A 12,575-nucleotide genomic window follows, 5' to 3' on the forward strand; every position below is an offset into this window, starting at 1 on the left:
TGATTAGAAAACCAGTTAACATCCCACTGTCTGGTCAAGACATTTCAGACCTTTGTGTGGGCTGTTCCTAGAAGGCTGTTGGCTGAGGTCCCCAGAGCAAAGGTTAGTTAGGGGAGTTGACTTGGAGTCGCTGGGAGACCTGCAAACGGACAGATAGATAATTACACATACACAGCACACACGCACACACGCACGCACACACACACACACACAGGTGAACAAGGCACAGTAACAGTTGTTGGGGACTCACAGTGTTTGTGGATGTTATATATGTAAATCAATCATTAAAACTGTGAAAATTGTTTCAGTGGAAATATCTTCCAATTATTGAGAAGAGAGTGACTAATTCCCCCAAGTGGTGAGTAGAACGAGGAAGGCTACTGAGAAGAGGGGCATTTGAACATATTCCTGTGAGATACTTGGAGATCTCTACATGAAAAAAGAGGGGGGCTTTACAAAAAAATATTAGGTGTAGGAAAGAGCATGGTGGGTTTCAGGAACTGATGCCATGAGAAATGAGGCTGCTGAAATGGGTCCAGATTGTGGAAAACTGCTGTGGGAGCTGATGTTGGTTTATCTGACTGCAGATTTTGAATTCTTTGTTGTGCAATGTTTAGCCCTCTATAGAGCCAGCTGAGGCCCAGGGTGCTGATGTTAATAAAGTGTAAGGGTGGGCCCCTGAAATGCCAAGCATGGTGCCTTGCCCGAGGTCAGCGTTTAAATATTTACTGAAATGATGAAGATGACAAATCTCTGTCTCAGAGCTTCAGAGAAGATGACTCTCTCAGATCCCCAGACACTGTGGTATGGACGCCGCGTGCCCTGCGGTGTCAGTATGCTGACAAAGCAGTCAAATCAGATGGTTGCTGCTGTAGCTAGCTGACTAGATTCAACAGTCATGTCCACCCCAAGAGCAGCTGCTGAGGAGTTCGCCTTCCCAGCTGACAAGCCCCTGGGCAGACTAGGAGTAGAGGTGGGTTCCAGTCCCATAAGTATCTTCTGTGAAAAGGGTCCTCTTTCGATAATTACAAAACATCTCTTTGGTGTTGCCTATTAAGTATGGGATTAAATGATCTATGGTCAGTAGAGATGGGTGACAAAGGAAGTTGCTTTTTCTGTTTATTTTCCATCACCTATTGAGTTGGGTGACACTGCCCTCCACTCCAGGCCATGCTTCCCTTTGCCTTGTCCCACCCAGCGCTCTGAACAGAAGTCCCATAATCAGCTAGAACTCGTGGATATGACTGCTAGGTTGACCTCTCATCCTGTATGTTCTTTAATCTAGAGGCTCAGTCATATGAGTATGCAGCCTGCATACAAGAACAGAGAATTCAGAGAAAAGCACTTCCCATCCCCAGCCTGGAATCTGATGACCCCCACAGGTCAGGAATGTTTTCTGCATTCCTGACCAAGGCCCTTTCCATGGTGTCATGTCATTTTCTTTTTTTTTCCCCATTTTTTTCCTTTTTTTTCTTTTTTTATTAGTTTCAGTTGTACAAAACAATGTAATAGACATTTATCATTTATATCCCTCAAATAGTGATAACCTCCCTCCCCCCATCTGCTACCCTTCTAACATCGCATACAGCCATTACATTTCCACTGTCTCTATTCATAAGGCTGAACTCCACTTCTTGTAACTATATATATATATATATATACATATATATATATGTATATATATATATATACGCGTATATATATATAAAATTGTAGTTGACTTCATTCTTGTTCAGCTTCAGGTGTATAGTGCGTGTCACTTTCTTGCCATGTTCCTTAGTGTTTGCCTCCTAATGATTCCAAGGTAACATTCAGAGGCTTTCACATCTACTGCTAGACAGGACTTTGTTCTGTTATCAAACCTTAAAACAAACAAAAAAGGTAACTGTAAGCTTGCAACTTTTTTGGCTATTGTAGGGACATAATTTATTCAGGTGGCTTCCTACTAAGGCCTAAATAGAAAGAGGTCCATAAGTTTTAAAATCTTTCCCTTCCTTTTTTCCCTGGCATTTGCCCACCCCCCTCCTTTAAAACTTTTTTATTATGGAAAAATTTAAACATATACAAAAGAGGAGAGAATTGTATAAGAACCTGCAAATACCAACTTCAACAATCACCACTTTTGGGTCATCTTGTATCATCTATATCCCCACCTACCCATCCTTAATTGTTTTGAAGCAAATACCAGACATCCTATTATTTTATCCATGAGTATTTTAGTATGTATTTCTAAAAGACGAAGACTATAAAATCTTAATACTTCCATTATCATATTTAATAATTCCTTAATATCATCAAATAACTGATCAGTATTCAAATTTCTCTCACTGTCTCAAAAATCTTTTAACATTCTGTTTTTATCAGGTTCCATTGCAATTGTTTATAGATCTCTTAAGTTTCCTTACACCTCTACATGCTCCTTCTAACTCTTATTTTTTTTCCCTTGCAACTTACTATTGAAAAAACTGGGTTTTTCATTCTCTTTAGTTTCACAGTGTGGATTTTGCTGATTGCATCCTCAAAATATTGTTTAATTATCTTCCTCACTCCTCTATATTTCCTATAAATTGGTGTTGTGTCTAGAGATTTGTTAAGGACTCAGATTCCGTTTTTTGGCAAGCATACTTTATAAGGGGTGTTGTGAACTTCTTTCAGGAGGCGTATAATGTTTAGTTGTCTCTTTCTGTTGGTGGATTCCGTTTTTAAATGTGTTTATGTATTTTAGAAGGTTCAGGTCCCTTAATGTTTACCTGGGCCCAGGTCGTGGCCTTCAGAAAGTGGGGAAAAAAGAATATGTGGTGTGCTCACCGAGTTCTTTCTGTGTTGAGGCCTGGTGGGGGCGGGGCTCTTAAGCTCTCTGTCCCTGACCTATTTTCTTCTATTGGTTCCTCCAGTACTTGCCAGAAGATGAATGAGCATGCATTTGGTGTAGGGCACGGCCGTGGTGTGTATGTCTTGGTCATAAAAGACCTGTTCACTTGAGAAATGTTAAGGAAGGAGAGGCTCAGATTCTTTGAAAGTTATTTTTGTATTTAGAGGTGTTTCTCGGTTTGGCTAAACAAGCTACTTTTGCTGATATTCTCCAGGTGTGTGTGTTTGTTTACTTTCTAAAGTGATTCTTTTCTTATTTCAGGATCTCATTTTGCCCAACGGTGGTACACCAGCAGACACTTCAAGTCCAGCTTCGTCATCTTCCCTTCTCAACAGGCTTCAACTTGATGATGACATTGATGGTGAGACCAGAGATCTCTTTGTCACGGTTGATGATCCCAAGAAGCATGTCTGTACCATGGAAACTTACATCACATATAGGATCACCACCAAGGTCGGTCCCTTTATTATTATCATCTGCCCGTGTTGGATGATCTGAGAGAATTGGAGTCCTGCCTCCATGATTTCTGTCTTTGCTTTCTTTGTCTTTTTTGTTCAATTCTGTTCTCCTTTATTACAATTGTGGGCGTGGCTTTCTGAGAGAGTGGAGATATATGTGTATATATATATATATATGTATGTATTTTAAATCTTAAAATGAAGAGAAATTGTGACTACATTATTTCAAAGAAAACATTTCATCCTTATACAGTTGACTCGAACAACATGGGTTTAAACTTTGTGGGTCCTCTTGTACTTGGATTTTTATTCCCCGATAAAGATTATGTATTTTCTCTTCCATATGATTTTTGTAATAACATTTCCTTTTCTCTAGCTTCCTTTATTGTAAGAATGCAATATATAATACATACAGCATACAAAATATGTGTTAATTGACTGTTATTTGTAAGTTTCCCATCCACAGTAGGCTATTAGTAAAGTTTTGGGAAGAGTCAAAAGTTATACATGGATTTTTGACTGTGTGGAGAGGTCAGCACCCCTAATCCTCATGATGTTCAAGGGTCAACTGTACTTTCACTTATTTTCTATCATGATACTATTTAACATATTAATATCACATTGCACTTGAAATTTATGAATCATTGTATCAACCTAAATCTCTGTGACGAGACCATGAGTATAATTTGGTGTAATTCAACTAGAGGGTAGGGGGAGAAGGAGTATGAGAAGGATGGAAAATAATATTCATTGATTTCTTGCTTCGTGCTACTATGATATTACTACTACCTTGTCCTTTCCACACCTGGTTCACATTTGAATTTGTCTATGTCTGTGTGCGTATATGCATGCACTCACACCGTCTTCCCCCATTACCATTGCCACTGGGTACCTACTACTTCCCAGGCATTGGGCTTGGTGCTTAGATGTGTATTATATCCTCAGAGGTCCTAGGTCCTCATACATATTCCCATCAGTTATTTCCAGTTACTTATTTTTCCCCCTAGGGCCAACTTATTTTTTACACTATCGTCAGTGAAATGCAAAACCTGTTTTTCCTGAATATGTGCTCTAAACAGCTGAATGACAAGGTGACTGCCTTGCTGGCACAGCGATGCTTGCTCCCTTGATGTTTTTCCTCCCTTACTTGTTTCCTCTGCCCTGCAGTTTGCTTCCCGAAGTGCTGATACTGCAGACCTCTGTTCACTGATTCACAGGCTAAGGCACGCACTGCACCTCACCACTCTTTCCTAGGCTTCTTCCCTTCCCCCTTCCTTTTTGTGCTCTTATTTCTGTCCTTTTTCCTGGGACGATTTGATTTCCTATAAGTTAGATGTCTTAGGATACTATTTTCCAAGTTGCAGTCCCACACTTTCACTGGCTGTAATGCTAACACGTCAGGTGAACTTGTTGCAGTATTAACTTTTCCTTGTTACTGTCAATTCCCCTTCTGATCTCACACCAGAGTCCTTTCATTTTCCTGTTTCAAATAGTGACAGCAGGTTTAGTCTTTTGGTGATTCATTTGGAGCCTTCTTTCCGAATGTTGTGTTAAAGGATAGGTAGGGTTGTGTCAGGATGAGAGAGAGAGAGGACAAACAGGAACATGGGGTCCCAAACACTTGAACTTGTCCCAGGATCCCCACTTCTGCTAAGGTTCTCAGCAAATTTAATGGTCAGAGGACAAAGTCATATAAATATTTATTCTATTGCTTTGACTTTTGACTCCCTGTCCTAATTTAGATTCCTGATGACCAAAGCTGGACAAATTACAGAACTGTTTTTGCCTGAACTAAAAAGAGTCTGGAGCTGAAAGCCAATGTAGGCAGAGCATTCTCTCCTCAAATCTAAGTCTTGGGTATCATCCTGTTTCTCTAGCGGTGGAGAGAGGTCTTTTCATGGCAGGCAGATCTTGGCAATTTTCTCTTCAGGGTCCTAGAAAGTATCATCATATTAACTAATGATTGAGCACTGAACCATGTGCTGTATTTTTTTGCAATAGAAACCCTTTAAATTTTATTTTATATAAGTAGTATGTGCTCATTATAGAGAAATTGGGAAACTCAAGTAAGATAAAACAGTGAAATAAAAGATCTATAAACTCACCAGCCAGAAAGAATCACTTATAACTTTATGAACTATTGATCTCTATTCCCTTACAAAAATGAGCATTTTGCCTGCTGTCAATTCACTTAATATGTTGCAAACATCTTTCTATGCTAGTAAATGCCAGTAAGCATGCTTTTATGCTATTATTTCTAAGACAGCAATAGTGTGCCACTCTACGGATGAGCTGTCATTTATTTTGTGCTAAGTGCTTTAAATATATCATCAGTTAATCTTCACACTCAATGAAATAGGCACTGGCGGTATGTTTGTTTTACAAATGAGGAAACTGAGATACTGAGCGACTTTAAAAATTGCTCAAACACATGCTTTTTGTTTGCTTTTTAAGGATGGAAGAGACTTATTTAAGTGCCAAGTGGACAGTGTGGGTGGAGAAGGAGACCTTAGGCTGAAGATTGGAGAGTAGGATGGAAGCCGTGGGGAAGGTGGAAGGAAATAGTATCCTGAGCAGAAATGGAGGGAGAGAGTGGCTTCTGATGAGGGAGACAACGTTTTTCATTGTTTCTGGAGGAAGAAGGGACTTTTTTTGTGGCAGAAAGTTGAGTGTTATTTGCTTATAGCTGCGGTTTTCTAGATGGATAGATAATGAGGCCTTCTACTAAGTGTTGAAGTGGGGCTTAGTTTTCAAACTTATACAGGCTTTGTATTAACTGATGTAGAAAATGAGGGAGAGGCCATAAAAAAGAATGAAATCTTACCGTTTGTGACAACATGGATGGTCCTAGAAGTTATTATGCTAAGTGAAATAAGTCAAACTGAGCAAGACAAATACCATAGGACCATACTCATATGTGGAATCTAAAGAAGAATATGAATGAACAAATAAAAGAGAAACAGACTCATAGAGAATAAGTTGATGGTTGCCAGAGGGGAGGGTGGTTAGGGAGCTGGGTGAAAAAGGTGAAGGGATTAAGAAGTACAAATTGGTAGTTACAAAATAGTCACAGGGATATAAAGTACAGCGTAGAGAATATAGTCAGTAATGTAGCAACAACTATATATAGTTGCCAGGTGGGTACTAGACCAATGGGGGCGGGGATCACTGCATAAATTCTGTAAATATCTAACCACTAAGCTGTACACCTGAAACTAATATAAAATAATATTGAATGTCAACTGAATGTAACTGAAAAAAGTAAATAACTTTTTTAAAAAAAGAAAGAAAATGAGAGAGATGGTTGATAAGGAAGTATAGAAAGATTTCTTGGCAGTGTTGAAGGTCCAGTTATGGAATTTATTGTGTTGATCAGTGTGTTTGTCTGATTTTGTTTTTCCTTCAGGTCTGCTAGAGTGAAAAATGGATGGTTGCATTTTTGCCAGAGTTGTGTGAATGGACAGTGGGGAAGGGGCATTTAGGATATTGGCAAGTCAGAGGTGGAAGTGATGGGTCATGGAATTTGATGCTGATTAAGGAAGGAAGTAAAGAAAAGAATGGACAGAATGTCAAGGAACTGTAGGTCCCAAGGGCCTGAGAAGAGGTATAGGGAAATGGACGAGTCTGAAATGTTGGAGGTGCTGGTTAGAGCAGGAGATGTCTAAATTTCTGTGTGATGACAGTTTGTGGAGAGGCTGTGGGAAGGAGACATTGTTGGTGTAGTGCTGGGTATTGTATGCGCGAACTACCTGGCTTTTGAGGGCACTCAGATTATGGAGGGGCTTTGGAAAGGAAGCCTGAGAGCTAGGTCCTCTCAGGGAATCGGGAGAAATGACAGGGTTGTCAGTAGGTGACAGGCGTGAGGAGGGACAGAGATGGATATATCTTGATGGCATGAGCCTCAAAAGGGTTTTCACTGGGCTGTGGAGCGGTGGTGGTAAGGAACAGTGTGGAATGAGGACAATGCCAACAGCAATTCTTGGTCTTGGGGTGGAGTGAGATTTGTGTAACATGAGGAAATGAGCCCCTTTCCACTTGATGGGACAGTAGGAAGGCTGTGTTCTTAGAGGAGAGCCAGCTTTCAGAATTTGAATAGGTTGAAGAACTACAGGACTTCAGTACTAATTATGAAATGAGTGTTCCAGAGAGCTTAGTGGAAAGATCTAAGAAAAAGGAGATAAGTGGCAATTTGTATCAGAAGATAGGAAGCCCAGAGCAGCCTCTCCAGACATGCTCAGGTGCTCTCTTAAAGCTGTGGGATTCTGAAGCAGAATGCCATTAGCTGGCTAATATTTAATGCGGGAAGAGGTTCCTTTTGCGGGAAGGGGATCAGTTAGACTTCTTGGAATCCAGCTATGGCCTGGACAGATAGCACTTCTGACAAAGACCGAAGGTCTCTAGAGTAAGTTGGTTGTAAATTTTGGCTTGAATGGAAATTCTTTGGAATGGCTCCAGGCAACAGCCACTGGACACTTTAGCTCTTGGAAAATAAGAGGGGTTCTTTTGTGGGAGGATGAAGCCCAGAGGATAGGTTCTCACCTGGGTGAGTGAATGATTGTACTGTGGCTCTGTGCTAGGCCTTCCAAAGTGTTGAATTAAAAAAAAAAAATTGTCAGGAATGCCCAAAGATGATCAAGAAGATATTCATATGGAGTGATGGTGAAAATAAATATTTTTCATTTCCATTCTAGTGTGCGGTCACCTATTTGTGACGTTAGATGTGAACCATGACCTTGTGATCTTTGTGGGTCTTTCTAGATTATGGAACACGCTGTGGAAGGACACAGAACAAAATGGTATAGTGGTTGTCTCTGATCCTGCACTGTGGGTGTGCACTTTTCTTTCTTTTTTATTGTTTTGTTTACCACTGATATTAGAAAATAGAGACAGACACTTATTACCTTATTTTCTTTTCTAAGTTAGACCCTGAATTTCACAGAGGAAAAATTGACTACAAACTCATAGTCGGACTTTTATTGGCAAGCATATTTTATGAGGACCATGAGTCTTATAACTGACTGGGTTTCTCTCCAGAAAGTCACAGTAATGTCTGTGGCCCAATTTTAGCAAGTGTGCCGAATTCCGAGGTGTGTGTCGCTCGCCTCATTCCTGGCTCTGCTTTTCTCTCTGTCCTTTGTTTTTCCTTTGTCTTTCTCACCTATTTCTAATGGATGTCATTTGATCGTATTTCACATATCTCTGTTTCTTTCCTAGAACACGTTGTGGTAATATTGGGTCAGAGAGTGTGAACACCCTTCTGTTTCGTGATGATTATATTTTACCTTATTGCTTTCCACAGCATCATACAAGTTTTACTGCATTGTTAAATCCCTTTTGTCCTTAAAGGAACTGTTAAAAAATGAGCAATATTTTTTTTGTACATATGACTATAAAAGTGTTGTGTGAGAATAATAGAAAATTTGGATATAAAAATGAGTATAAAGAGGACAGTTGTCATCACTTCTAGATTTTTCTTCTAAACTTCTAAACTATATCCAATTTTTTTAAAGTGTTTTTTTCCAGGACCCATCAGCTCCAAGTCAAGTAGTTGTTTCAATTTAGTTGTGGAGTGTGCAGCTCAGTGCCTATGTGGGTATTGAACCGGCAACCTTGTTGTTAAGAGCACCACGCTCTAACCAACTGAGCTAACCGGCCTCCCCAAATTTTTTAATCCAAAAATTTGGATTAAAAATATCCAAATTTTTAACAACAATGAAATCATAGTGTATATACAATTAATTTTGTACCCTGCTGTTTTCTCTTAAAACTACATCGAAACATTTTGTCATTAAAAATGTGTTACAGACATGATTGTTGATAACCATAGAATATATGCCATAATTTCCTTAACCATTTTTGTTGTTGAACATTTAGGTTGCTTTGATTCCTTTGCAATTTTAAATAATATTGCAGTGATCATCATTATACAAGTATCTTTGCCACAGTTTAAAAATTGTCTTTTAATGGTCAATTCCTAGAAGTAGAATTGCAATAGTTAAAGACATAAATATAAAGCCATAAATAAAGGAGAAAATACAGGTGAATATTTTAGAAATCTTGCAATGGGGACAGCTCCTAAGGGATGAAACCAAAAGGAGTAACCATAAGGGAAAATAATGGATGAATTTAAAAATTGTGTATCCGGAAAATCACTTGAAAATTATGATAGACATGGCTATAAAGAGCTTTCACAAATGAAAAAGACTTGACTCACAATTTTACAAAGAGACCCTCACAAAAGAAGAAAAAGTACAGCCAACAAATATTTGAAAGGATGTTTAATCCCAATAGTCATTAAAGAAACAAAAGTGAAAGATAATATATTATTTTTCATTTATAAATCCATCAGAGATTACCAATGTTCATGAGAATATATGGTAAGAATATAAATTTGTATATTTCTGGAAGCAATTTGTCAATTAAAAATTTATATACTCTTATCTATCAATTCTATCTTTAGGAATTTATCTTAAGAGACCTATCAAACAGGTGCCCAATGATCTTTACTGTAGCACTGTTTATTAATTAAAAAATTAGAAACAAGTGGGGATTTGGTTCAATCATGATATATCTATTCAGTGGAATGCTATATGTGTTAAAAATTATTATGTAGAACTGAATTCAGTGACATAGAAAGATTTTCAAGATGTGTTAAAGAGATATAGAAAATATGAGTGAACGAATGAATATGCATATAAAAAATATGAAAATATATAAACTAATATTAATTTCATTTTTCTCTGTTTAGAGGGAGTATGATTGATCTTTTATTTTTTATTTCTTTATTTTTCCTGAAGTTTTAAAATAATATGTCTAACCTGAATAAATAGAAGGAAGAAAAAGAAGTTCCTCCAAAGTAAAATTGGTTACAGCAGAAACAAAACTTGTGTTTTATTATACTGCTTTTTATAGTTAACAAATATTGATTTCAAAGTTAGAGTAGAAATATTATTTACATACACTATAATTTATGAAGTGGATTTGCTAAAGCATAATAAAGAGAAATGGTCCCTTGATATCATGTAACATTTAGGAAGGCAAGAAGTAGAGCCCTCCATCGGTTCTGTTTACAATGAAAATCATTTAAATTCATTTGTCACCTTTCAAAATCTATCTTTTGTGGCCCCATAATCATCAGCAAGTCCTCAGATGGGGCCTATTGGGGGACTCCATGGGTTCTCGAAGAACGCCCCTTCCAACTCTCTTCTTACTGTTGTGGAAACCATGGCTCTGGGAGGCTTAGTGGTGTCCCAGGAATCTGGTAGGGGTGCTACCAGTAGGACTGCTTACGTGCAGGCTTCTTCCCTCCCTGCCTGGGGAAGAGTGTCAGACTACCTGCCCTCAATATTTCCATGACCGTATGCCTGCAAATTCATCAGCAGTGATTTGTCTGTGGATTTAAATATTCTCCCTCCCCCCCCCCAATATTACAATGCTACCTTCTTTGGGGAGTCTTCCAGTAGATCATACAAACTACGTTGAATGAATTTCTCTCCATCTTCCCACCCCTACCGCCCATCATAGGGGAAGGTTGTGTTTCATGGGCATAAGCTGGTGCATGGGACTCAGCAAAGGGGAAAAGATGCAGAAAGAGTTAGTTGGGGGTCCGTCCAAGACCCAGGCCTTTAACTTCACAATTTTGCCTAGATTGCGTGAGCACAGCTTTTGAGGAGGATGAAATCATAATTTTCAGTGCCAAAGCTATTCACAGCTTTTTCTTTGATGAGTGACTCTTGTTCATGTGTTTTAAAGATATTCTTGGTGTTATGGGTGGAAACAGACTTTTTGGCTTAAAAGGGCAAATTTATGAAATGTAGCTTAAGCCATTTTTATTTTGTACTTTAATTTTGAGAACTGTGACTGTTGTATCATCAGTATTCCCATAGGGGAAAATGGTTTATCTGAGACATAATTTTAGTTTGGGCAATTAATGTGCAAAACTCTTATTTTGCTACAAATAATTTTATTTTATTTAACATTGGTTTTCATTATCAAAGTGCTATTATCTACTAACAATTGTCACCCCAATAAAATTAATTAAAAAAAAAAAAGTGCTATTATCATAATTCAGAAAACTTAAATTCAGGAAAGAGGATGAGATAAATATTTTTCTTCAATATAATGACATTTTGATATTCCTTCTAGATTTTTTTTCTTATCATCTAAAATATAATTTCAAAGTTATGGTTCAGGGCAGAATATGGCAGATTATGCAAAACCCTTTCTATTTTCATCTAATCTGGATCCTAAATGAGCAGGTGATCTGTTATTTTTTGTTTGTTCCCCCTCTGCCTATGGCAAAACTTGTCAGCGTATTTAGCAGAAGGTGGAGGTGTAATTTCTTTTAACAGATTGACAGCTTTGGATTCAGTAGCAATATCCTCAGTGGAAAGATTCTGCTAAAAAAAAATTCTCAAAGTTAAGCTTGGAGGAAATAAATTAAATGTTTCTAAACACAATTCTGCGAGATAGTTGAGTTCTTTTTTCTGAGGGTAGAAATGAAAACCCTCCACATTTTCATTCTAGATCCTTGAATTTTTAACTGGGTCCTATGGCCCAGAGTTGTCATTCTGTATTGCTAAACCCTGCCATTTGGCTGGTGCGTTTGGTGAAAAGAAAATGTTTTCTTGCCAGTTTGGTTACTCAAAGAGAGGTTTTTTCCTCCCCTTCTGCCAAGATATGCTCCTATTCCCTTATGCTTATTTTGTTCCATTCTTCTTATTTGCAGAGTACTCGGGTGGAGTTTGACCTGCCAGAATATTCTGTTCGTCGGAGATACCAGGATTTTGACTGGTTGAGGAACAAACTGGAAGAATCGCAGCCCACTCATCTCATTCCCGTAGGTACTAAGTCATTATAGCTTGTTACTCATTTTTCTTGCATTATCTTTTCCTGTGGAGATTTACTCAGTTTTCACCCCTAAATTACAGGCAAGTGCTACCTTACATCTGATACCGTATTCACCCAGCAAATGTACGTAAAACATGTTTATGAATACTGAATAATCTATTTCACTTTTTGGGTTTTGGTTTCTGGTTTCTATACAGTATGCCGGTTTCTAGAGTAGGGTGGGGTTTTCACTTCCATCCTGGCACAGTTTTGAAGCATAGAGAGTCCTAATTCTCACTTGCTGCCTCTTTAAAGACTGTTTCACTCTTCCTGGACACCATTCTTAAAGTTTGGATGGCTGCCACCAGGTGAAGAATGATGCCTCAGGTTACAGCTAGCTGGGCTTTCTTTAGACA

The 12,575-nt window shown here is 38.3% G+C and overlaps 1 protein-coding gene across 1 annotated transcript in view; it reads left to right on the forward strand.

Moving 5' to 3' along the window:
- The window catches only part of SNX30 (sorting nexin family member 30), a 95,261-nt gene that overhangs the window by 36,338 nt on the left and 46,348 nt on the right, over positions 1-12,575 (forward strand). The window contains exons 2-3 of the mRNA XM_081066116.1: positions 3,134-3,325; positions 12,059-12,169. Of these exons, the coding sequence (XP_080922242.1) occupies positions 3,134-3,325; positions 12,059-12,169 (303 nt within the window). The remainder of the gene's footprint in view (positions 1-3,133; positions 3,326-12,058; positions 12,170-12,575) is intronic.

This window comes from Rhinolophus hipposideros (assembly GCF_964194185.1).
Source record: "Rhinolophus hipposideros genome assembly, chromosome: 11".
NCBI classification, from domain to species: Eukaryota; Metazoa; Chordata; class Mammalia; order Chiroptera; family Rhinolophidae; genus Rhinolophus; species Rhinolophus hipposideros.